At 42.5% G+C, this 25,806-nt stretch overlaps 1 protein-coding gene across 2 annotated transcripts in view; it reads right to left on the minus strand.

Annotated features, from left to right (window-relative positions):
- The window catches only part of LOC137321830 (aquaporin-3-like), a 33,235-nt gene extending 22,543 nt beyond the window's left edge, over nt 1-10,692 (minus strand). Inside the window, exons 1-2 of one of the 2 annotated variants that reach the window (XM_067984548.1) lie at nt 10,625-10,692; nt 2,358-2,484 (exon numbers count right to left, since the gene is read on the minus strand). In XM_067984548.1, the coding sequence (XP_067840649.1) occupies nt 2,358-2,484; nt 10,625-10,639 (142 nt within the window). In that variant the 5' untranslated portion in view covers nt 10,640-10,692. Of the gene's footprint in view, nt 1-2,357; nt 2,485-10,531 lie in introns of both variants that reach the window. The other variant, XM_067984538.1, reaches the window with a different exon arrangement.
- Between the last annotated feature and the right edge of the window lie 15,114 nt (nt 10,693-25,806).

The following is a 25,806-nucleotide window of genomic DNA, read 5'->3' on the forward strand; positions in this document are numbered from 1 at the left end:
AAGAATACAGAAGAGGGCAACCAGAATGATTGAGGGAATGGAGGGATTGGATCATGAAGAGCGATTACGTAAATTGGGCATGTTCTCATTGGAAAAGAGAAGGTTGAGAGGTGATATGATTGCTGTTTTTAGGATTCTGAAAGGGCTAGATAATGTAGACCATGACAAGCTGTTTCAGCTTGTCTAGAAAAGTAGAACCAGAGGACACAGCCTGCACGTGAAGGGATTAAATTCAAAACTAATCTGCGGAAACATTATTTCAGTGAGCGAGTGGTAAATCTATGGAACAGGCTCCCTAGGGAAATGGTGGAAACAGACAGCGTTGATTCATTCAAATGCAAATGAGATAGATTTCTTTCAGAAAATAATATTTTGGGATGCAGTATATGAATAATTTGAGACATGGCATATGGTAAGTGTACCATGCTTGGGGGGGATCAGGTGATTTTGGACCTATGGTTCCCAAAGCTCTCCTCCTCTGGAGGTTTCCTCACCTCATTTCTGGGTCTGTTGTAGACTAATTGATAGAGATTGATTGCTGTAATTAGTCAACAACTCCATTATCATTGGATCATGCAACTACCAGGATGGTAGAAGGCAAACTAGATGGACCTTGGTCTTTTTTCATCTAGTAATCCCTATGTTCCTACTCTAACCCCCTCAGTTTTAAGTTGTCACTTTTTCTTCATAGTCAATCCTGGCACTCTCCTTTCTTTCCCCAACCCAAAGCGCCATTCCCAGCTTCTCCCTCTTTTCCCTAAAGCATTGCTTCAAGTTACAGCTGCTTTCCTTTTCTCCTTTCCATCTGCCCTTCGTTCCTCTTTTCCTCTCCCCTTTATTGCCATCTATTTTCCCTTCGCCCTTCATTGCCACCAATTTCTCCTTTATTGCCATCCTTTCCCCCTTCATTGCCATTCCTTTTCTCCTTTCCCCTTTATTGCCACCCCTTTCATTGCCATCTTTAAATAGCACCTTTAACATAGAAAACCACCCCACAGAAAGGGGAGGATAAATGGACACCAAGCCAAAGGAAAAATGAGTTTTAAGGAGAGTCTTAAAGGAGGAGAAGGGGTGGTGGGGTTTAGGGAGGTAATTCCAGAGAGTGAAATCTATGCTTCAAATGGCAACATGATTCAGGTAGGAACAGCACTGAGGGGAGAGGTGCTGATTTTTGTCAACAAACGCTCACATGCTGAACTGGCCCCCAAAACAATGACAGTCGGTGTCAAATGCTGGCAGTTGTCCTGTATGGTCAAGAGGATCATTTCATGCTTCTTAAATTGAATGAGCTCTGAACAGTGACTCCAAACTGCAGGTACCATCGTATTGGCTGCATTCCTACATGTTCATAAATAAAGCAGCTGACAAAACAATTCCTTTTGTAATGGCTCTAACAGGTGACACCCAAGAATCGTGCATTCAAGATCACCTACTTATGAATCTGTGTTAGCAACTAGAGTGCCCTTGTTTCTTTTTGGATGTTCAAATGTTGTACTCATTAAAATAGGGAAAGTAAAACAATTTTCACCCCAGTGTTGTAATGAACCGCACAGATTAGATACAAATTAAAGCTCCTTCTTCTCTACTCCACCAATGAGCTTTAACTTCTACCTTAGAAGAGCTCCCCATATTCCATTGTCTCACCAGTTACTCTTATGAGGTGTGATTCCACGATCTACCCTTCCAGCAGGGGAATAGTGCTCACAAGGACCACATCTTGGGAAATCGTAAGCATGCAGCCCCAAAATCTTCTATCCATTAATTTTAATGGACAGAATGGATCCGTGCCTGCGGTTTTCTGCGATGCATTATCTGCAAGTGCCCCTCTCACTGAGGGTGCCAGATCACACAACCATCTCCATGAGCTCTGAATAAAAGGATCAATTTAGTGCTGCATTTTGGCAATTTTGTACCGTGAAACTAGATTTAAACTCATTTGACTTATGGTCACTAGAGAGGGAGTAAACTTCATCACATGAGCTGGATTCCAATGAAAGATGGGGCTTCCAATTCATTGTATTGCCCGGTCCCTGAAGGGAGAATCCCATGTTAGTGACTCCTTAAACGCCAGTAATTGACAAATATTTTTAAAGGCTTAAAGAGGTCAGATGACCATTGTTATATGACATTTTAAAGAATCAACATGGGAAAAATCATGTAGTGTAGCAGTTTTATCGCTGAACTCTGCAAATTTTTACAGTCACTAATCCCATGGTGACATTTTCTCTGGTGCAAAGGTAATTATTTTTCTATGAAAGGCTGCTCTACCCAGAATTACACATGCAATGTTTTTAAAGCTGTTTAGTACTGCATGCGTATATATACATACATATATATATATATATATATAGATATACCTGACACTTGGCCAGCTACAAGTACACCGAGCATCACTGCAAATCCGAAGGCAAAATTAACAGTCAAAAAATGTCCGTGTGTACCCCTACTAAGGGTAACTTGTGCCAACGCTCCACAGCCAAACAACTGCAAGGAAAAGAAACGGCAAGAATAAATACATTCTATATTTGTCATTAATATTTTTGCTTCCCATTTTTTTCTATTGACTTCCTTCCACCATGAGAGTGGAACAGTCCTGATCACGAGTTTCAGGTATGTTTTATGATGCTGTCAATAGAGGACTCCGAGTGTGATGTCTTAATATCAATGCAATGGTATTGTTGCTCCACGTTTATGCAAATAGATTCTGAAAGTATTAGTGGCAAGCACTGGACTCAGCTTTAAAGAGATAGATCTTAAACCCCAGCTTCAGCTGACAGTGATCTCAGCTTTTTCCTCATTGATTGAGATTTTCTTGCTGTATCAAATCTCTCAGTGGAACATTGGGCAGTGCCTGAGTGCTCCAACTCAGCAAGGAAGCAGAATTAGCCCTCCCCCATAGAAGGACACCTAAGCCTAGATTTTCTGTTGCCCTCGGTCTGATTTTATAGTGCTATTTGAGCAGGCAGAAGGAAATGGGATGGAGATCCGTAATGCCAGATCTCCGCCTACTTTGGCACCTACCCCATTTTCTGCCATAATTTCCAGTGGCTGGCAAAAACGCCTGCTCATTCCTGTTCATCTCTAACATCTTCCAGTTCTGATGAAAGGTCATCGACCTTAAACGTTAACTCTGTTTCCCTCTCCACAGATGCTGCCTGACTGGCTGAGGGTTTCCAGCATTTTCTGTTTTTATGACACTCACCTGGCAGCACCCCACACCAGAATATGTAGGCAGGGGCACTGATACCTGAACTTGACCAAGCAGCACTGCCTAAATCTTTTCAAAGGAAGCCATCCCAGATATATGCCACACTCTGCAAGGAGTATATTCTTTACCCCAAAAAGCTGTGGAGGCTGAGTCATTGAATACATTCAAGGCTGAGTTAGACAAATTTTTGATCAACAAGGGAGTCAAAGGATATGGGGAAAGGGCGGGAAAGTGGAGTTGAGGTAAAAATCAGATCAGCCATGATCTCATTAAATGGCGGAGCAGGCTCAAGGGGCCGAGTGGTCTACTCCTGCTCCTATCTCTTATGGTCTTATGGTCTCATGGCTAATAGGAGAACACTGCCACCAAAGGCACTGCTCTACCAATGGCCGTTGTACTGGATCTATCTAGAGTCAGCTGTAATTCAGTCCAGCTATGGTCTCAAGGATCATAGTAGTTTGCTGCATGCAGCACACTTTCCTTACTAGGAGGTCTCCTCATGGAGAAACCAAGGACAAAGTTGTCATTGACAACAAGTGGTTCAGGAAGAAGAGCAGTAGTAGCAGCCTGGAACATTGCGAAGGACAACTCATTGTTGGCTACAAGAAACATTTGTGTCACCTTCTCTAGACATGCACGATGGGCCAAATGGCCTCCTTCTGTGCAGTACCATTCTATAATTCTACTACATCTGGCCACAGCATTACAGTCTTCCCCTGTCCCACCACTAATATACTATCATCTACAGACCCTTCTCTATACATATTAACTCACATGATCCAATTCATGGCACCTGATAAAAGCAACCTCAAACCTTGTCAGAAACAATGTTGGCATGTGCAACAGCTTTAGTGTAATGATAATTTAAATGAAAACCCATACTGAGTGTGTACCTTGTGCTTCTTACCACTGATGCCAGTGTGTGATGTGTGAACTTGTATTTCTAGCCTACTTTCACCTCCGTAACATCGCCTGTCTCCGTTCCTGCCTCAGCTCATCTGCTGCTGAAACCCTCATCCATGCCTTTGTTACCTCGAGCCTTGACTACTCCAATGCTCTCCTGGCCGGCCTCCTTTCTTCCACCCTCCATAAACTTGAGCTCATTCAAAACTCTGCTGCCCATACCTTAACTCGCACCAAGTCCCATTCACCCATCACCCCTGTGCTTGCTGATCAACATTGGCTCCTGGTCCAGCAACGCCTCGATTTTAAAATTCTCATCCTTGTTTTCAAATCCCTCCATGGCCTTGCCCCTCCCTATCTCTGACGCCTCCTCCAGCTCTACAACCCTCCAAGATCTTTGCACTCCTCCAATTCTGGCCTCTTGTGCATCCCTGATTTTAATCGCTGCACCATTGGGAGCTGTGCCTTCAGCTGCCTCGGCCCTAAGCTCTGGAATTTCCTCCCTAAACCTCTCCCCTTCACTGCCTATCTCTCCTCCTTTAAGATGCTCCTTGAAACCTACCTCTTTTACCAAGCTTTTGGTGACTTGTCCTAATATCTCCTTATGTGGTTTGGTGTCAAATTTTGTTTGATAACGCTCCTGTGAAGCGTCTTGGAATGTTTTACTATGTTAAAGGCGCTATATATATGCACGTTGTTGTTGTTGTTGTTGTTGTTGTGCTTCTTCTAGGTGCTACCTGAGTGGCTGGAGTACCACCCAATAGGAGCTCTGAATTGAGGGGGCCCTTATTTCACAGCATCTAAGTCCCAAGATGGTTGTGTGGCTGCGTTATGTCGCCACTGTTTCTGGGAGCTTCCTCTTCCCCCCGCAAGGTGTGGGGAGCCCACTAAATTACCCTGACTCTGGAAAACCAGCCAGGGCCATGGTTGCATCTTTGTGGCAGGTGGAATTCTCTTAACACCAATGATACTTCCAGCTTCTACAAAAGAGGAAAATTCAGGCTCCTATATTTTTAGTCAGTAAAGTATCTGACAGATGCAGAAGCCCATCATCATGCTTAAGATCTCCAATCCAACGTGCTGAAAATTCCACACAAATATTGTTCATCCAGTGTGGACTGCAGACTGCCTCATATATGGACATCGCCTCCCCCTTCCACCTAAGGCCAGATAGTTCAGGTGCAGGTTGGCAAAAGCCAAAATGTAGAAGCCTAAACTTTCCTGTCTGGCGGGATTCTCACTAGAAGTGGCTCAGGGCGGAATTTCCTCTACCCATCTCTCTCTTCACTGATCCCGGAGGTCAGAATAATTAGTATGCTGGTGGCAGCTCTTGGCAATATTTCTGCTGCCATCAGGTCACTGACCTCAGTCGGATGGTTGGAAAATTAACCAATGTAGCCTGGCCAGCAGTCCCGGCTGTAGGAAAATTAAATAATTTTTATTTAACTTTTTCCAAAATTCTCATTTTGCGTGCTGCACCAAGCAAGGTGGCCCTTTAACTTTAAATCCTGCTTTGCTGCTTTAGCAACACTGGACACCAGGAATTCCACTGTGTTCCTGATGTTGAGCATTGCTAAGGTTAACGGCAGGAAATATGTCAGTTGACATATTCTCGTCATTAGCTTTTCGTTTGATCCATCCGTCCAAACACTTCCTACTCATGCCCATAAATTGCCTGAAAATAGCCATTAATTTTGAGTAAAATGATGCCCAAAGGTAGTGATGTAGTTTAATCAGCAAAACCGTGCTGTTACCAACAGAGAGCACTCATAAGGCTTCCTGCAGCTGGGGCGACCATACCCTTTGGGGGATTGGCTTGCAAGGATATGTGGAGCAGAGTGGAAAGAATCTTGATGCTTGTGACAAATCTATTCCTACGGGCCCCATTAATGAGCCCAGCTGGCTAGTCAATCATGAACAATGCCCTGGACTACTATGGACCTGCCTACTGAAGTGTCCCTTTTAGTGGGACTATCTGAGGGAGATCAGGTACTGTTTTTTAAAGTTTACATTTTGCAGTCATTCAGTACTAGAAATAACTGGCCCTTTAAAATTTTTCTCCAATGCTGAAAAGGCCTTGCATAGTACAAATAACACTATTGCCACCTATGGGCCACTTTACAAAAATACCACAGAAAGAACTTACAGGGCGCTAAATTGGGCCGTGTAGCGCCCGTTGTTTCGGCGCTACATGGCCTCTCCGACATCCAAGATGGCGTCTTGGATGTGCACGCACATTTCCTGCGTGACATGCCCAGACGCCATCTTGGTATCCAAGTTTGCACAGGCGCAGATAACGAACGCTGGAATCATGTACAGTAGGGAGAAAATGGCTTCAATCAGTGTGCAACGCTGATTTAAAGTGATAGACACCATTTTGGGACTTAACGCTCAACTCAACGCACAGTCTTAACCCCAACCATCTGAATATGTCTTAGAATGCCTGGAGGACACCAAGCAGCACTATTTAAAGGGACCATGCAGGATTTACAGGTTAGTAGCTGGATTATTGCTTCTGGCTCCCCAGGCATTTACAACTGTTTTTGGAGGTCTCAATACTAGGACGCAGGGACATAGCCTAATATTTAAAGCCAGGACATGCAGGAGTGAAGTTAGGAAATGCTTCTACATGCAAAGGTGGGAGACGTTTGGAACGCTCTTCTGCAGACGGCAGTTGATGCTAGCTCACTTGTGAATGTTAAATCTGAGATTGATAGATTTCTGTGAACCAAGGGCATTAAGGGATATGGGGCATGGACGGGTATATGGAGTTAGGTCACAGGTCCATCATGATTTCATTGAATGGTGGAACAGGCTCAAGCGGCTAAATGCCACTACCACTTGCTGCCTCTTGATATGTGCCACCTTCTACTGCAAGAAAGTGGGACGTGTGCCTGGGTGATGTGCCTGTCATGGTTGAATAGCTGCCAGTGTGTGTGGCCTGTGAGTTAGAACATAAGAACATAAGAAATTGGAGCAGGAGTAGGCCAATCGGCCCCTCGAGCCTGCTCCGCCATTCAATAAGATCATGGCTGATCTGATCCCAACCACAAATCTAAAGAACACAAGAAGTCGGAGCAGGACCCGGCCACATAGCCCCTGGGCCCTCTCCGCCACCCACAGGGCATTGACCGATCCGAACTCAGCTTCATGTCCAATTTCCTGCCCGCTCCCCATAACTCCTAATTCCCTTTACTTCTAGGAAACTGTCTATTTCTGTTTTAAATTTATCTAATGATGTAGCTTCCACAGCTTCCTGGGGCAGCAAATTCCACAGACCTACCACCCTCTGAGTGAAGAAGTTTCTCCTCATCTCAGTTTTGAAAGAGCAGCCCCTTATTCTAAGATTATGTGGGTGGGTGGCTTGAAACAGTGGTAATGTGTAAGGATGAGAGGAAGCATCTGATTGTAAGAGTTGAGTACTGATGGAAAGAGTTTGTTTGTATGTGGGTGATGGGGGGTGTAGTGCATGGTGCAGTTGGTAGGAGACGCCACTTGACAGTTGACCTCACTCACCTTGACCACTCATGTCAAAGCATTGAATTTCTTCCTGCATTGCATCCATGTTCATGATGCTGTGCACCTGGCATTGACTTTGTCCCCCGCTGCCTCCCACTGCCTTTTGGGCATATGCCTGGAGGGCCTCTTGCCCCCCGCCCCCCTGCAGATATAGGATGTCCCTCCTTCTGTCCACCTCTTCCACCCAAGGTCTTTAGTGCATCAGCAGAGAACCTTGGTGCATGCACTCTCACAGGCCTGTTACTAACTCAGATCGGCAGATTGGTGAGGTCTGGTGTGCAGATTGGAGGATGTGGGATTTAGTAGTGCGCAACCTTTATTCAATGTTTTAACATAACTCATCAGTGTGTAAACATAGGGATGGGATCTGCATCTGTGTTTTACATGCATTATGTCTGATTTCTGTTCAGACTCCATGCAGACAGTAGATTGTTATTTTCAGCAAATAACAGGTACCAGCTACCTTTAAGAGATTTCTAAGAAACATCCTCCCTTTAAGAGATTGAGCTCCCTCTGGTGGTGGAAAATGCAAATTGCATTGATTCCACGTGCAAGGCCTGGAAAAGAACGCCAATTGCAGGTAAGTGCTCCCTTGGGTCCAAACTTGCGTCCTGTCTGCACAGAGTCCATCGGGCACGGGGTGGTAGCGCATCACGTTACCACCGCCCAAAACGGACCCTTATCGAATTTTTTCCCCATAGTACCTTTCATGTCCTAAGGATGACAACAACAACTTGCATTTATTTACTGTAGTGCCTTTAATGTAGAAAAACATCTCAGTGCACTTCACAGAAATGTAATAGATCCACATTCAATAAATGAAGGGTCATTTGTTAGAACTTTTTTTCAAGTTCAGCTAACCATGAATAGAATAAGTAGTCAGACCATGTTAACCCAGAGATTTGCCCATCCTAAAAGGCAAATATTTGTACAAGGGTTTTGTAAAACTGGTTATCAAATATAGTTAGAATTACAATTCGTTTGTAACTTTAATGACTTGTAATATTAATGACCTGGACTTGTGTATAGATGGTATAATTTCAAAGTTTGCAGATGACACAAAACTCGGAAATGTAGTAAACAATGTGGAGGATAGTAACAGACTTCAGGAGGACATAGACAGACTGGTGAAATGGGCAGACACATGGCAGATGAAATTTAACGCAGAGAAGTGTGAAGTGATGCATTTTGGTAGGAAGAATGAGGAGAGGTGATATAAACTAAATGGTACAATTTTAAAGGGGGTGCAGGAACAGAGAGAGCTGGGGGTGAACATACACAAATCTTTGAAGGTGGCAGGACAAGTTGAGAAGACTGTTATAAAAGCGTATGGGATCCTGGGCTTTATTAGTAGAGGCATAGAGTACAAAAGCAAGGAGGTTATGCTAAACCTTTATAAAACACTAGTTAGACCTCAGCTGGAGTATTGTTTTCAATTCTGGGCACCACATTTTAGGAAGGATGTCAAGGCTTTAGAGAAGATGCAGAAGAGATTTACTAGAATGGTGCCAGAGATGAGGGACTTCAGTTATCTGGGGAGATTGGGAAAGCTGGGGTTGTTCTCCTTACAACAGAGAAGGTTAAGGGGAGATTTGATAGAGGTGTTCAAAATCATGAACGGTTTTGACAGAGTAAACAAGGAGCAACTGTTTCCAGTGCAGACGGGTCAGTAACCAGAGGACACAGATTTAAGGTGATCGGCAAAAGAGTCAGAGGCGACATGTGGATACATCTTTTGACGCAGCGAGTTGTAATGATCTGGAATTCACTGCCTGAAAGGGTAGTGGAAGCAGATTCAATAGTAACTTTCAAAAGTAGAATTGGATAAATACTTGAAGGGAAAAAATTTACAGGGCTCCGGGAAAGAGCAGTGGAATGGGGCTAATTGGATAGCTCTTTCAAAGAGCCAGCACAGGCACGATGGGCTGAATGGCCTCCTCCTGTGCTATACCTACTATGATATTATGAACTGATAGAGACCATTAGTTTATTTTAAGCATTTCCCAAATCTTTCATCAGTGACATCTCATTTATATGTGAATACTTAAGCTGTACTTTTAAAGAATTAAGGTATCTGATAATGTTTTATAGTCCTACAACTTATTTTAACAAAATGTGTTTCAGATTGGATTGAGTAAGGTGGAATATATCTGAGGAAGATGTTAGTGCAAGGTTTTGAGCGTAGTTCACGACATGGAGATATTTGTGAAGAACTTCCAAAACTTTTCAACAGTGTAATGAATTTACTTGGTTGCTCATACCTTTCTCAAATGGCTGAGATGGAATATCATGTAGATACACAAAAGGAACAAAAGTCAGATAAATGCTATTTCAAAGCCTGTACTCCCTTCACAGGCTGCCTTGTATATTTCCACACACAGTTTAACACAAATTTTCTTTCACATTGAATTGCAATTATCACAATACCAACGATAGATTTTGTCACTTTAAACCATTCAACTTTCCTCCTTTATTCCAAATCTTAACAAAAAATTAAGAAACTTTTTCACAAATGATGGGACTTAAAAGATGCAAAAGCTGAGATCAAATTTTATGAGACATTTTTCTTTTAAGAACAGATTGTTAATAATCTGGAGAAATAATAACGTGATGATAAGCATAAAGTGATCATAAACTTTAAGGAGACATGAATAATTTTTCACTTATAACAAATAAATAGATGCTTCCTTCATTTTTTAAATTACAACTTTCTTAAGAACATTTGAAAAACATAGATTCCACAATACAATTGATTTCTACATTACTTTTTAATTTCCATTTGTAGTCATTTTTACTTTGCGACCACTAGTATCAAATAATATTTTGCATTGGATCTATCAAATGTATACACATAAAGTACTTGACAGTAGTAACATATAAATCTTAAGATGAAATGCTTACCACAAGAATCAATGTTCCTAAACATTCAGCAAGACATTGTCTTACCAACAGATTTCTTATTCTGAATGAATCTTCAATTTTTCTGATTAATACCTTTTGTTTTCCCATTTTGAATTGAGGAATTTGAGGTTTTGACGGATTAATGTTGGTGCAGCCTTGGATTCAGTGCAATTGCAAATTACAGGAACTCTGCCTTTGCCTTTAAATACCCTCAAAGCCCAGTGGAAAGCCTCAGGCATCGCCAGTAACACAGTTTTTAAAGCAAGAGGGTTTGGAATTTACATAACACAAAACCAAACTGTTTGACAAATAATACTCCTTTTACTAAACAGTGTGTTCATAGAATATTAGTGCAATCATATCTTTTCAAATTGCTATAGTATCTGTTAGACTTCAGAGTATTTATTTTTATGGTCTATAGACTGAAATTGTAATTCCAAAGGAAGCAGCTGTTTTTCAAAGATCTAAGCACTGATGAATCTCACAGCCATGTCATGAATTCATGTTGTACATAGTCTGGTTTACAAGCTGTCACTTCCACCATCCTACTAAAACAAAAGAAACATTATTTCAGAATAGTCCCTTGAAAGATATCTTTGTGGTTATGAAACATATTAAAATAATAAAAACACAGCATGGAGGAGCAGAACATTAGAATTCCCAATGTGCCGATCAACATCGATCTTTTGTAGCCTTATATCTTCCATTTGCAAGCTTCATTTCTCAGTTCTATCTATGTGACTTAATTTGCGATCCAAATATCACAATTTTGTATAAAAAGTCCTGGAGGGAGTGAAAATTCAGGATTCTGATTGGCTATAATAGAGAATAAATCACATCACCCAGCAAAGGATCTATCAAATGTAAGCACATAAAGTGCTTGACAGTAGTAACATATAAAGTCAAAGCTTATCCCCAAGAAGGGGAACCAGAAGGAGAATCACCTTAGGACTCTTTTGCGTACTTGCACCTTCCAGCGGCAGTCCCTGATGCCTGCCAAATGAACAGGTCATCTATCCATTTTCTCAGCTTTAAGCATGGTGCAAGGAGAACTAACGAGGGAAGGGGAGAAAATACAAAAATCTTAAAAACAAGTATCAAGTATATGTTTGTCCGACATCCAGTATTGAATGATCAGAAATTTCCTTCAATTAAGTATTGGGAAGGCTGAACCCATTATCTTCAGTCCCCACCACAAACTCTATTCCCGAGCCACCAACTCCAACCCCCACCCTGGCCACTGTCTGAGGCTGTTCGCAACCTCGGCATCCTATTTGACCCTGAGCTGACCTTCCGACTTCATATCCTCTCCATCATCAAGACCGCCTAGTTCCACCTCCGTAGTATCACCCGTCTCCACCCCTGCCTCAGCTCATCTGCTGCTGAAACCCTCATACATATCTTTGTTATCTCTAGACATAACCATTCCAATGCACTCCTGGCCGGCTTCCCACCTTCCACCCTCCATAAAGTTGAGCTCATCCAAAACTCTGCTGCCCATATACTAACTCGGACTAAGTCTCATTCACCCATCGCCCCTATACTCAGTGGGCTCCTGGTCTGGCAACGCCTCGATTTTAAAAGTCTAATCCTTGTGTTCAAATCCCTCTGTAACCTCCTCCAGCCCTCCGAGATCTCTGCGCTCCTCCAATTCTGGCCTCTGCGCATCCCCAATTTTCATTACTCCACCATTGGCAGCTGAGCTTTCAGCTGCCTAGGTCCTAAGCCCTCTGGAATTCCCTCCCTAAACCTCTACCTCTCTCCTCCTACAAGTCGCTCCTTAAAACCTACCTCTTTGACCATGCTTTTGGTCACCTGTCCTGATATCTCTTTTTGTGGTTCGGTTTCAAATTTTGACCGATAACGCTCCTGTGAAGCACCTTGGGACATTTTTACTATGTTAAAGGTGGTATATAAATGCAAGTTGTTGTTGATGTGTTTGATCCTACGTGTTAACATAAGAACATAAGAAATAGGAGCAGGAGTAGGCCAATCGGCCCCTCGAGCCTGCTCCGCCATTCAATAAGATCATGGCTGATCTGATCCTAACCTCAAATCTAAATTCATGTCCAATTTCCTGCCCGCTCCCCGTAACCCCTAATTCCCTTTACTTCTAGGAAACTGTCTATTTCTGTTTTAAATTTATTTAATGATGTAGCTTCCACAGCTTCCTGGGGCAGCAAATTCCACAGACCTACCACCCTCTGAGTGAAGAAGTTTCTCCTCATCTCAGTTTTGAAAGAGCAGCCCCTTATTCTAAGATTATGCCCCCTAGTTCTAGTTTCACCCATCCTTGGGAACATCCTTACCGCATCCACCCGATCAAGCCCCTTCACAATCTTATATGTTTCAATAAGATCGCCTCTCATTCTTCTGAACTCCAATGAGTAGAGTCCCAATCTACTCAACCTCTCCTCATATGTCCACCCCCTCATCCCCGGGATTAACCAAGTGAACCTTCTTTGTACTGCCTCGAGAGCAAGTATGTATTTTCTTAAGTATGGAGACCAAAACTGTATGCAGTATTCCAGGTGCGGTCTCACCAATACCTTATATAACTGCAGCAATACCTCCCTGTTTTTATATTCTATCCCCCTAGCAATAAAAGCCAACATTCCGTTGGCCTTCTTGATCACCTGCTGCACCTGCAAACTAACTTTTTGATTTTCTTGCACTAGGACCCCCAGATCCCTTTGTACTGCAGTACTTTCCAGTTTCTCGCCATTAAGATAATAACTTGCTCTCCGATTTTTCCTGCCAAAGTGCATAACCTCACATTTTCCTATATTGTATTGCATCTGCCAAATCTCCGCCCACTCACCCAGCCTGTCTATATCTCCTTGTAGGTTTTTTATGTCCTCCTCACTCTCTACTTTCCCTCCCATCTTTGTATCATCTGCAAACTTTGATATGTTACACTAGGTCCCCTCCTCCAAATCGTTAATATAGATTGTAAAGAGTTGGGGACCCAGCACCAACCTCTGCGGGACACCACTGGCTACAGGTTGCCAGTCTGAGAATGTACCATTTATCCCAACTCTCTGCTTCCTGTTAGATAACCAATCCTCCACCCATGCCAGAATATTACCCCCAATCCAGTGATTCTTTATCTTGAGCAATAGTCTTTCATGTGGCACCTTGTCGAATGCCTTCTGGAAGTCCAAATACACTACGTCCACTGGTTCCCCTTTATCCACCCTATACGTTATATCCTCAAAGAACTCAAGCAAATTTGTCAGACATGACTTCCCCTTTGTAAAGCCATGCTGCCTTTGTCCTATTAAATTATGTTTATCCAAATGTTCTGCTACTGTCTCCTTAATAATAGACTCCAAAATTTTACCCACCACAGATGTTAAGCTAACTGGTCTATAATTTCCAGTCTTCTGCCTACTACCCTTTTTAAATAAGGGTGTTACATTGGCAGTTTTCCAATCTGCCGGGACCTTTGCCGAGTCCAGAGAATTTTGGAAAATTATTACCAAAGCATCCACAATCCCGACTGCCACTTCCCTCAAGACCCTAGGATGTAAGCCATCAGGTCCAGGGGATTTATCCGCCTTGAGTCCCATTAATTTACTGAGTACCAATTCCTTAGTGATTTTAATCGTATTTAGCTCCTCCCCCCCTAGAGCCCCCTTTTTGTCCAGTGTTGGGATATTCTTAGTGTCCTCTACCGTAAAGACTGAAACAAAATATTTGTTCAGCATTTTTGCCATCTCCATGTTTCCCACCATTAATTTCCCGGTCTCATCCTCTAAAGGACCTACGTTTGCCTTAGCCACCCTTTTTCTTTTTATTAACTGTAGAAACTCTTGCTATCTGTTTTTATATTTTTTGCTAATTTATTTTCATAATCTATCTTCCCTTTCTTAATCAATCCTTTAGTTACTTTTTGCTGTCTTTTGAAGACTTCCCAATCTTCTATCCTCCCACTAAGTTTGGCTACCTTATATGTCCTTGTTTTTAGTCGGATACTATCCTTAATTTCTTTACTTAGCCATGGATGGCTGTCATTTCTTTTACACCCTTTTTCCTCAGTGGAATATATATTTTTTGAAAGTTGTAAAATAACTCCTTAAATGAACACCACTGCTCATGTACCGTCCGACCCTTTAATCTATTTTCCCAGTCCACTTTAATCAATTCCGCTCTCATACCATCATAGTCTCCTTTATTCAAGCTCAGTACGCTTGTTTGAGAACCAACCTTCTCACCCTCTAACTGGATATGGAATGTAACCATGTTATGGTCACTCATTCCAAGGGGATCCTTAACTAGGACATTATTAATTAATCCTGGCTCATTACACGGGACCAAGTCCAAGGTTGCTTGCCCCCTTGTTGGTTCAGTTACATACTGCTCAAGAAATCCATCCCTAATACACTCAATAAACTCTTCCTCAAGGCTGCCCTGCCCAATTTGATTTGTCCAGTTAATATGATAGTTAAAATCCCCCATAATTATAGCTGTTCCCTTATTACATGTCCCGACTATTTCTTGATTAATACTTCTTCCAGCAGAGTTGCAACTATTAGGAGGCCTATATACTACGCCCACGAGTGTTTTTTGCCCCTTATTATTCCTTATCTCTACCCAAACTGTTTCATTATCCTGATCCTTTGTCCCAAGATCTTTTCTCTGTCTTACAGTGATTCCTTCCCTTATTAACATAGCCACCCCACCTCCCCTTCCTTCCTGCCTGTCCTTCCTGATTGTTAAATACCCTGGCATATTTAATTCCCAGTCGTTGTCACCCTGCAGCCATGTTTCTGTAATGGCCACAAGATCATACCCATACGTAGTTATTTGTGCAGTTAACTCGTCCATTTTGTTACAAATGCTACGTGCATTCAGATAAAGAACTTTCAAATATGTTTTGTGACACTTAGTTCCTGCATTTTCCTTTTTTAACACTTTACCTTTTACTCCATACCTTCTGTCCCTTCCTGATACGCTTTCCTCTGTCTCCCTGCTCAGGTTCCCAACCCCCTGCCACAGCTTTCATGCTGGGTTAATCGCCTTACGCCTTCTAGTTTTCATTTTATCTGTCGTGCCTAAAGTACCTAAAGTGCCTAAAGTACACTTTCTTTCCGCTGCTCTATGCTTTTCCCTTTCACTTTATTCCCTTCTGACTCCCCGCTCAGGTTCCCATCCCCCTGCCACTCTAGTTTAAACCTTCCCCAACAGCACTAGCAAACACCCCCGCGAGGACATTTGTCCCGGTCCTGCTCGGGTGTAACCCGTCACGCTTGTACAGGTCCCACCTTCCCCAGAACCGGTCCCAATGTCCCAGGAATCTAAATCCCTCCCTCCTACACCATCCCTGCAGCCACGCATTCATCCTGTCTATTCTCCTGTTCCTATACTCACTAGCACGTGGCACCGGTAGTAATCCTGAGATCACTACCTTTGAAGTCCTGCTTTTTAATTTATCTCCTAACTCCTTAAATTCACCTTGCAGGACCTCATCCCTTTTTTTAACCTATGTCGTTGGTACCAATATGGACCACGACTACTGGCTGTTCACCCTCCCCCTCCAGAATGCCCTGCAGCCGCTCCGTGACATCCTTGACCCTAGCACCAGGGAGGCAACATACCATCCTGGAGTCACGTTTGCGGCCGCAGAAACGCCTATCTATTCCCCTTACAATTGAATCCCCTATCACTATAGCCCTGCCACTCTTCTTCCTCCCCTCCTGTGCAGCAGAGCCACCCGTGGTGCCCCGAACCTGGCTCTTGCTGCTTTCCCCTGATAAGCCATCTCCCCCAACAGTATCCAAAGCAGAATATCTGTTTGAGAGGGAGATGGCCCCAAGGGACTCCTGCTCTACCTGCCTAGTCCTTTTACTCTGCCTGGCGGTCACCCATTTCCTTTCTGCCTGCGTATTCTTTACCTGCGGTGTGACCACCTCACTGAACGTGCTATCCACGATAGTCTCTGCATCGCGGATGCTCCACAGTGAATCCACCCGCAGCTCCAGCTCCGAAAGACGGTTAGCCAGTAGCTGCAGCTGGACACACTTCCTGCACACATGGTCGCCAGGGACACTGGTAGTGTCCATGACTTCCCACATAGTGCAGGAGGAACATATCACGGGTGCGAGCTGTGCTGCCATGACTCGCCTTAGACTCTCAGACTCTCTTCCCGCTCTAGGCCTCCCCTTTCTGGGGAAATGAACGGAATTTTAGGGTATATTTTCCAATTGGCGAAGTTCAGATACAAATGTTTAGCCTGTTCATACTACATAACTCTGGGCTCTATTTTTAGGCCAGAATTTTAAAAATTTTAAATGAGAATTAAGTGTTTGCGCCTGAATTTGGCCAATCAGAAAATCTAATCTTTTAAGTTTGCATGGTGTCTACGGATAAAGGAAGTGATAGAGTTTGGAAAGGGCCTGGTTTTGGAAACAGAATTTATTGCAGCACCTCAGTTTATTAGTAATTCAGTTTTGACATATGGCACACACCCAAAATGTTAATTGTTCTGTTCTCTCTACAGAAGCTGCCTGACCTGCGGAGGGTTTCCAGCATTTTCTGATTTTTTTACTTTGTACCTAACTGTGCTACACCTGATCTAGGAGTGCTTGGTGCTGACATTGGTTCCCAAAATGGCAAGTATTGCAATTCCCAGCATTAAATTCTCTTACGTTGATGATCACACAAAAAGCTGTGAAAATTATTATAGCATCCAGCTTTTAAAAAGTTAGTAGTCAGTCCAGTGGAAATGGGATTTTACATTTCTTTAGCTCCTGAAAGTTCAAAGTTCAAATCTTTCTATAGTCAAAGTTAAAGTCAAATTCTTCTAGACCACTAGAGGAATGCGCACTGTCATGAGATTGTGAATTGTAAACAATTTTACAACACCAAGTTATAGTCCAGCAATTTTATTTTAAATTCACAAGCTTTCGGAGGCTATCTCCTTCCTCAGGTGAACGATGTGGAAAATCTTTCACCTGAGGAAGGAGATAGCCTCCGAAAGTTTGTGAATTTAAAATAAAATTGCTGGACTATAACTTGGTGTTGTAAAATTGTTTACAACTGTCAACCCCAGTCCATCACCGGCATCTCCACATCATGAGATTGTGAGGAATTGAACCTCCAAAGTAAAAAAAAATTCTCCTTACCACGAGACCCTGGGAGTATAGGAATCAGATGCAAACCACTAGGAATAGGAAAACTTCTTCAGTATTCCTCTCGAAGAATCCATCAAAATCAAATGTGTGAGAAAATAAATATAGTTTGAAAGGATCAGGGACAAAGGGTTTACACTGTAGTTAATTCTACTTTAATAATTGAACAACATTAATTTTCTCTAGTCCCATCTATCATATAGGAGATAATTTTGCAAGGCTTCACTTCTGGCAAAGAGCCTTATTAGCAGCGAGCATGTTTCAATAAAATTGGGCCCACAAAGCTGTAGCCCTATCCCCACTAAAATGTTTGCCATTACTGACATCTTTGTCAATCTTGGCTCAGTGGTAACACTCTTGCCTCTGAGTCAGAAGGATATGAGTTCAAGCTCCACTCCAGGATTTGAGCAGTGTTGTAGGAGTACTGCATTGCTAGAGATGCTGGCTTTCAGACAACACATTAAACAGAGGCCTGGTGTCCTGGCCAATATTTATCCCTCAATCAAAATTACACAGAATTTACAGCACAGAAACAGGCCATTCAGCCTAACTGGTCTGTGCTGGTGTTTATGCTCCACACAAGCCTCCTCCCACCCTACTTCATCTAACCCTATCTGCTTATCCTTCTACAATAAAATCAGAAAATGTGGAGAAGCTCAGCAAGTCAGGCAGCATCTGTGAAGAAAGAAACAGAGTTAACGTTTCAGGTCAAAGTCCTTTCGTCAGGACTGGAAGATGTTAAAGAGTTAAAGTTTTTAAGCAAGCACAGAGCCGGGAAAGGTGGGGGGAGGAAAGAACAAAGATGAAGGTCTGTGATAGGGTGGAGGACAAGAGTAATTAAATGACAAAAGGGATGATGGTGCGAGGCAAGGCGGGTGATAAATGGACAAGTTAAGAAACAAAAGATCAGTCTAGAGTAGCTGTAAATGACAACAGCAGAACTATAACCAGCAGGACACCAGGCAGATAGGGCCTCTGTTTAATGCATATCCTTCTACTCCTTTCTCCCTCATCACCAAAACAGACTAAGTGTTTACTTACTTTAATGCTGTTTGTGGGACCTTGCTATGTGCAAATTGGCTGCTGTGTTTATTTGCATGACAATGATTACATTTTAAAAATACTTCAACTCATTGGTTGTAAAGTGCTTTAGGACATCCTGAAGACGTGATAAGGTGCTATATAAAACAAGTTTGTTCTTTTCTTTGTACGGGGAGCAGGACTTCGCAAGAATACCGCATAGTATTTGTTTGACAGAGTGCATTCAGTTAACAAAGCATTTAAACTTTAACTTCTCTAATTTGAGATTAGCATTGATCTTCTGTATTTTCAACCTACAGTTGTACTTTCACACAAAGAAGCCCAAAATGAATAGAAGAAACATTGTGATGGCACCATCAAGTGGTAAAATTCCAGCCAGTAATCTACAGTCTTTCAAAATCTTGCTTTGCTTCCCTGTTCAGCCCTAAATAAATGTACAAAGCCTTATATTATCATCTCACACATTTTCTATTATTCACAACAGATTACATAGGAACAATGGTAAATGCAGGGCAAGAAAGACCCTGTAGTCCATGTGGCCACTCCTAAACACTAATACCTAAGTGAGTTACGCCCAAAACCACTAACACTCGTTTTCCGCGATCTTTTATGCAGGTTCAAGATTCAATTTTCGCCCGAATCAGGCCCTGCCCACAAAACTGGCCACGCACCCAGGTCCAAATTGTGAGATTCCACCGATTGTGCTGGTTTGGGAAAGCTCTTCAAATCGTCTTCATTTTCTTAGGTGCACAGGCTCTGGTAGATATGTTCTAAAAGTTTTTCATATCAAAAATATTTAATTTACTAAGAAACTAACTAGTGTACACTAATGAAACTAATAAATGGTTCAGTATAGTGTTTTTAATCATTTTCAGTGATTTTAAATCAGGTTACTCACAGGGGGAGAACTGGGCTCCCTTATAGAAATGCTTATTTTTGGTGATAAACCCATTTTCAGCTGTGTTAATAAAACTGCACCAGGTTACCACTCTTAAATATATCAAGGAATACTTTTTAATGGAAAGAAAAAAAAATGATGACATTCTATTACACTGCCCGATTGCACTGGATCATGGAAGATTTTACATTTGTAATTATGCAAATTAATTTTAGCAGAAACTTAAAGAATTTCAAGCATTCTTTGGGCGCAATTTCCTGATTGGGTCCAAAGTGGAAACTCTACCCCAATATGTTTATTTACAGGAATATGGTGTGAAAGGATGTACACTGACTCTCTTCAGACCCCTTCTGTATAAAAAACAATCCACAGGTATTCCCAAATTACTCAATGTTAAATACACTGCATTGAGTGGTACTGAGCCATACACATCAGGGAGGTCCCAGGTTCAGTCCTTAGTCAATGCTAAGTTAGCTGATAGTGGCAATAAAGGTGCCAAAGCTTACCTTAGCTTCTCAGGCTGGTTTCGCATTGATTTTTTAAAAAAATTATTATACTCTCAGGATATGGGCAACACTGCCAAGGTCATATTTATTGCCCATCCCAAGAAGAAGGTGGTGAGCCTTCTTAAACTGCTGCCGTCCTTGTGCTCAATAGTGATTTGACTGTTTCCATGACATTGCTGCTCTTGTCTTTCTCAGTGGTAGAGTTCGAAGGGCTCGAAGGTGCTGTTGGAGGAATTTTAGTGATTGCTGCATTGCATCTATAGATAGTACATAACCAGAGCGCACCCGTGGTGAAGATTAATATTGAGTTTTGTGGCAGGCGCATTGATGAAGCAAATTTCTCTGTCCTGGACATTGTTGAACTTCTTCAGTATTTTTTGAGTCTGCATCCATCCAGGTGAGTGATGAATATTCCGTTACAATTCTGACTTCAGTTTTAAGGGTTCAGTAGGTGTCATAGAGTATCCAGCCTCTGCCCTGTTCTTGCAGCCATGGTGTTGATATGGCTGGTTCAGTTTAAGTTTTTGGTCAATGGTGTGCCCCAGGATGTTGATGGTGGGAGACTCAGCGATTGTGATATTGTTGAAAGTCAGAGGGAGGAGGTTGGATATTTTCTGGTTAGAGATGGTCATTGCCTGGCATTTACCTGCTACTTGTCAGCGCAAACCTGGAGGTTGTCCAGGTCCCGCTATAGGCTGATATTATCGATGGAGTTGCGAATGGAGTTGAACACTTAGAATTGTCAGGGAACAGCCCACCAATGACCTTATGGCAGAGAGAAGGTTATTGATAAAGCAGCTGAAAATGGCTGGGCCAAAGCACTTCCCTCAGGAACTCTGCAGCAATGTCTTGGGGCTATGACGATTGGCATCCAACAAATATGACTAAATTATTCTGTGTGAGGTGTAACTCCAGCCACTGGAAGATTTTCCCATGGCCCCCACTGACCTCAGTTTTGCTAGGTCCCCTTGGTGCCATAATCAGTCAAATGCTGCTTTACTGTTAAGAGCAGCTACTCTCAGCTCTCCTCTGGCATTCAGCATTTTTATCCATTTCTGGACCAGGTTATGACAAGTTCAGGAGCCAAGTGCTTCCAGCAGAATCTGAACTGAGCATTGGAGAGCAGGTTATTGGTGAGTAGATGGAGGGTCGGCTGATTCTAGTGCGCTGGTCTTCAGTGGGATGGGATGCTATCAATGCCCATACCTTTTGCTGTGCCAAGTGTACCCAGCCAGTTCTTAATGTCACATAGAGCGAAACGAATTGACTAGACATTGGCAACTATGATAGTGGTGGCCTTGAAAGAAGGCAAAGTAGGATCATCCACTTATTGTACTCCATCATGGTTGAAGATGGGGATGTTCATGGAGCCTAGTCCTCTCATTAGTGGCCTGATTGTCCACCACTATTCTCAAATGGATATGGCAGGGCTACACAGCTTTGCTCTAATCCAATGATTGTGGGACTGCTTATAGGAACGTAGGAACAGGAGTAGGCCATTCAGCCCCTGGAGCCTGTTCCACCATTCAGTGAGATCATGGCTGATCTGTATCCTAACTCCATCCACCCGCCTTGGCTCTATATCCCTCAATACCCTTGACCAGCAAAAATCTATCAATCTCAGATTTAAAATTATTAATTGAGCTAGCATCTGCTGCTTTGTGTGGGAGAGAGTTCCACACTTCTACAACCCTTTGCGTGAAGAAATGTTTCCTAACTTCTCTCCTGAATGGCCTGGCTCTGATTTTAAGGTTTTTCCTAGACTCCCTCACCAGCAGAAAAAGTTTCTCTCTATCCACCCTATCAATTCCTTTCAAAATACTAAACCTCAATCAAATCACCCTTTAACCTTCTACATTCCAGGGAATACAAGCCTAGTTTATATAATCTCTCCTCATAATCTAACTCTTGGAGCCCTGGTAACATTCTGGTGAATCTACACTGTACTTTTTCCAAGGCCAATATGTCCTTTCTATGGTACGGTGCCCAGAACTGTACACAGTACTCTAGCCAGGGCTTTGTATAGCTTTAGCACAGCCCAGGTCACAAGCTTCAAAAGAGGAAAGAAGACAATTGGAGGAAAGAAAAGAGAAGCTACAAGGTCCTCGTTATGAGTATGAAGGTCTGTGCTAATTAGTGAAGCCACTATTTGTGGTTGTATGTCATGTTTCAGGGCCCTAGGAACTATTAAGGCAGATATAGCAGTGGCATTATAGCATTACCACTCAAAAATAAGTGCTGGACTGGAAAAAGGCAAAGTTCATTGAGTTAATAATGAATCTGGGCAGAAAAGTTAACAAACAAGTCAACAGATCAGCAGTCGGCAGAATCTTCGAATAGGAGATGGATGGTAATAATAAATATATTCATATAAGACAAAAAGGAAGGGGCATATAGAATAGAGTTCCATGGATAAATAGAGAGATTAAAACTAACCTGAAACTTAAAAGGAAGGTATATGATACAATTATATCAATAATATTAAAGATAATTATGGGAAATATAGAAAGTGTAGTAGGGAAGTGAAAAGTGAGATTAGAAGGGTCACAGGGGAATATGAAAAAGGCTCACATAAAATACAAAATTAAATAGTAAGCAAATAAAAAAATGAAAGAGTTGTTAAAGAGAGGGCAGTACCACTCAGGGATGAAGGAGGGAGTCTAACTGTGGAGGATCAAAGTATGGCAGAGATATTAAATAAATATTTTGCATCAGTTTTTATAAATGATGGTGGAAATGGGAACATTGGTACACGAGAGGAGGATATGGAAAATTGTTAAAGCCAACTGTAGACAAAGAATTGGTTTGAAAAATATTAACAGAACTCAAGTTGGATAAGTCACTTGTCTCTGTTATGCATTCTAGACCGTTGAAAGAAGTCAAAGAGGAGATAGCAGAGTCTCTGGCCTCAAATTTTCAGGCCTCACTAAATATACAAATAGACTGGAGAGTATATAGATAGACTGAACCATCAATATACATGTACTCTTAACTTGCCATTTTGAATAGAAGAATAGTCCCCAACACCACAAAGCTTTGTATAACCTCTGTGACGATTGCATATTGTGATCAAAGTACATTCTCCAGAGGTTCGGCTGGAGTATGGATAGAGAGATGGTTCATCTTGTATTTAAGTGATATCAAACTTACCAACTCCTAAGTAGAGTTTTCAGAAAACTGATACCCCTATAGCCATCAATCACTTACTGCATCTTTCTCTCTCTTATGACCAAAAATCTTGTCACCTATCTCTCTTTTCTCTTTCCTCTCTCTTTCTCTCTCTCTTTCTCTCTAGTTTACCAATCTTTATTACTCTTCTGAATTTTTTGCTCTGACTTCTATACAGTCCTACACTCTTCCTCCTGCCTGGATCCTCATTGTGTGAAATCAAGTGTCAGCACAGTGCTCATTTACTACACATTTTGCAGCACTAACAGGATTGCTGGAGGTTGAAAATGGACTTTGAATGCTAATGTGCTCAAGTGATGAAGAACAGGGTGAAAATGCTACTGAAGAATTTGCAGCAGTACCAGCAATGCAGCAGGGAAACCTGACATGTCAAGCACTTATTCCAGATGCCTTCTAAGGAGTGCCAGAGCTACACCATTTCTTAAAGGAGCAAACCACATCTGCTAAGTAACAATGTCCAAACTACACTTCCTTACTCAGTTCTTCAAATACGGTCCATTGTCATCTACTCCTGGGCTCTTGCTTTATTGTAACCAATTACAAATCAGTATTCAGCTCAATGTTTAAGGCATGTGCACAGACCTTTATTTCCTCAGAAGGGCCAGTAACCAAAGGACACAGATTTAAGGTAATTGGCAAAAGGTGAGATGAGGAGAATTTTTTTTAGGCAGTGGGTTATTATGACCTGGAATGCACTGACTGAGAGAGTGGTGGAAGCAGATTCTATAGTAACTTTCAAAAGGAAATTGGATAAAAACTTGAAGGGGAGAAAATTACTGGGTTATGGGGAAAAAGCAAGGGAGTGGGATAATTGGAAAGCTCCACCAAAGTGCTGGTACATGCATGATGGGCCAAATGGCCTCCTTCTGTGCTGTATGATTCCATGATTTTATGATTCTATTATGTAGTGTATGAATGTTGGCTGCTTGAGTTGGCACAATGCTGCCTCTTGGTGCTTGTGCTTTGCTTCAGATGTTTGACATGGAACCTTTTTTTTATTTGTTCATGGGATGTGGGCATCGCTGGCAAGGCCAGCATTTATTGCCCATCCCTAATTGCCCTTGAGAAGGTGGTGGTGAGCCGCCTTCTTGAACCGCTACAGTCCGTGTGGTGAAGGTTCTCCCACAGTGCTGTTAGGAAGGGAGTTCCAGGATTTTGACCCTGCGATGATGAAGGAACGGCGATATATTGCCAAGTTGAGATGGTGTGTGACTTGGAGGGGAACATGCAGATGGTGTTGTTCCCATGCGCCTGCTGCCCTTGTCCTTTGAGGTGGTAGAGGTCGTGGATTTGGGAGGTGCTGTCGAAGAAGCCTTGGCGAGTTGCTGCAGTGCATCCTGTGGATGGTACACACTGCAGCCACTGTGCGCCAGTAGTGAAGGGAGTGAATGTTTAGGGTGGTGGATGGGGTGCCAATCAAGCGGGCTGCTTTGTCCTGGATGGTGTCAAGCTTCTTGAATGTTGTTGGAGCTGCACTCATCCAGGCAAGTGGAGAGTATTCCATCACACTCCTGACTTGTGCCTTGTAGATGATGGAAAAGCTTTGGGGAGTCAGGAGGTGAGTCACTCACCGCAGAATACCCAGCCTCTGACACGCTCTTGTTGCCACAGTATTTATGTGGCTGGTCCAGTTAAGTTCCTGGTCAATGGTGACCCCCAGGATGTTGATGGTGGGGGATTCGGCGATGGCAATGCCTTTGAATGTCAAGGGGAGGTGGTTAGACTCTCTCTTGTTGGAGATGGTCATTGCCTGGCATTTGTCTGGCGCAAATGTTACTTGCCACTTATCAGCCCAAGCCTGGATGTTGTCCAGGTCTTGCTGCATGCGGGCTCGGACTGCTTCATTATCTTCATACCACTTCTTCTACTTGTTTCCCTTTGTGGAATGAGTAGGTGTGTTAGCTGACTGAAATTTGTTACTGGAATAAAAACAGAAAATGATGAAAATACGTAGCAAGTCAGGCAGCATCTGTAAAGAGGAAAGGCAAGTTATGGTGTTTCTGGTGTGTGTGTGTGTGTGTGTGTGCACACGCTCAAAATACCATAACCTGCTATGTATTTCCAGTATTTTGTGTATTTATTACAGATTTTCAGCAAGTGCAGTTTTCCTTTCTACTTTGCAGGGTTTTACTGACTGCCTGCTGGGATTTCAATGGCTGTAGGCCTCCCAGTGCTATGTAGCAGACTGTGGTGGCTGACTAGTGTTTCCTGTTTTTAGCTACCTCCTACCAGATGCATCAGTTGCTTCTAAGAGAGTGGCTAGCAGCCCTTTAAAATATGTGCCTCCTCTTCCTATGTCCTTGCAGAGGAGGCTGCAGCTTCTCGTCTGTAAAACTAGCTTTCCTCACTCTGTACTGTCCAATTGTACAGCAATTCTCAGAGTAAATTACATTTGCTTTCCCAATACAATTCCAGATGCTTAACTGCCTCCTAATTACAGTTCAAAAATATTTTAGAGGATAAGTGCTGCTCCTTTCCAGTGGCTGATCCAGTGTGCAGGTGGAAAAG

Source organism: Heptranchias perlo, chromosome 1, assembly GCF_035084215.1.
Source record: "Heptranchias perlo isolate sHepPer1 chromosome 1, sHepPer1.hap1, whole genome shotgun sequence".
Classification (NCBI taxonomy): domain Eukaryota; kingdom Metazoa; phylum Chordata; class Chondrichthyes; order Hexanchiformes; family Hexanchidae; genus Heptranchias; species Heptranchias perlo.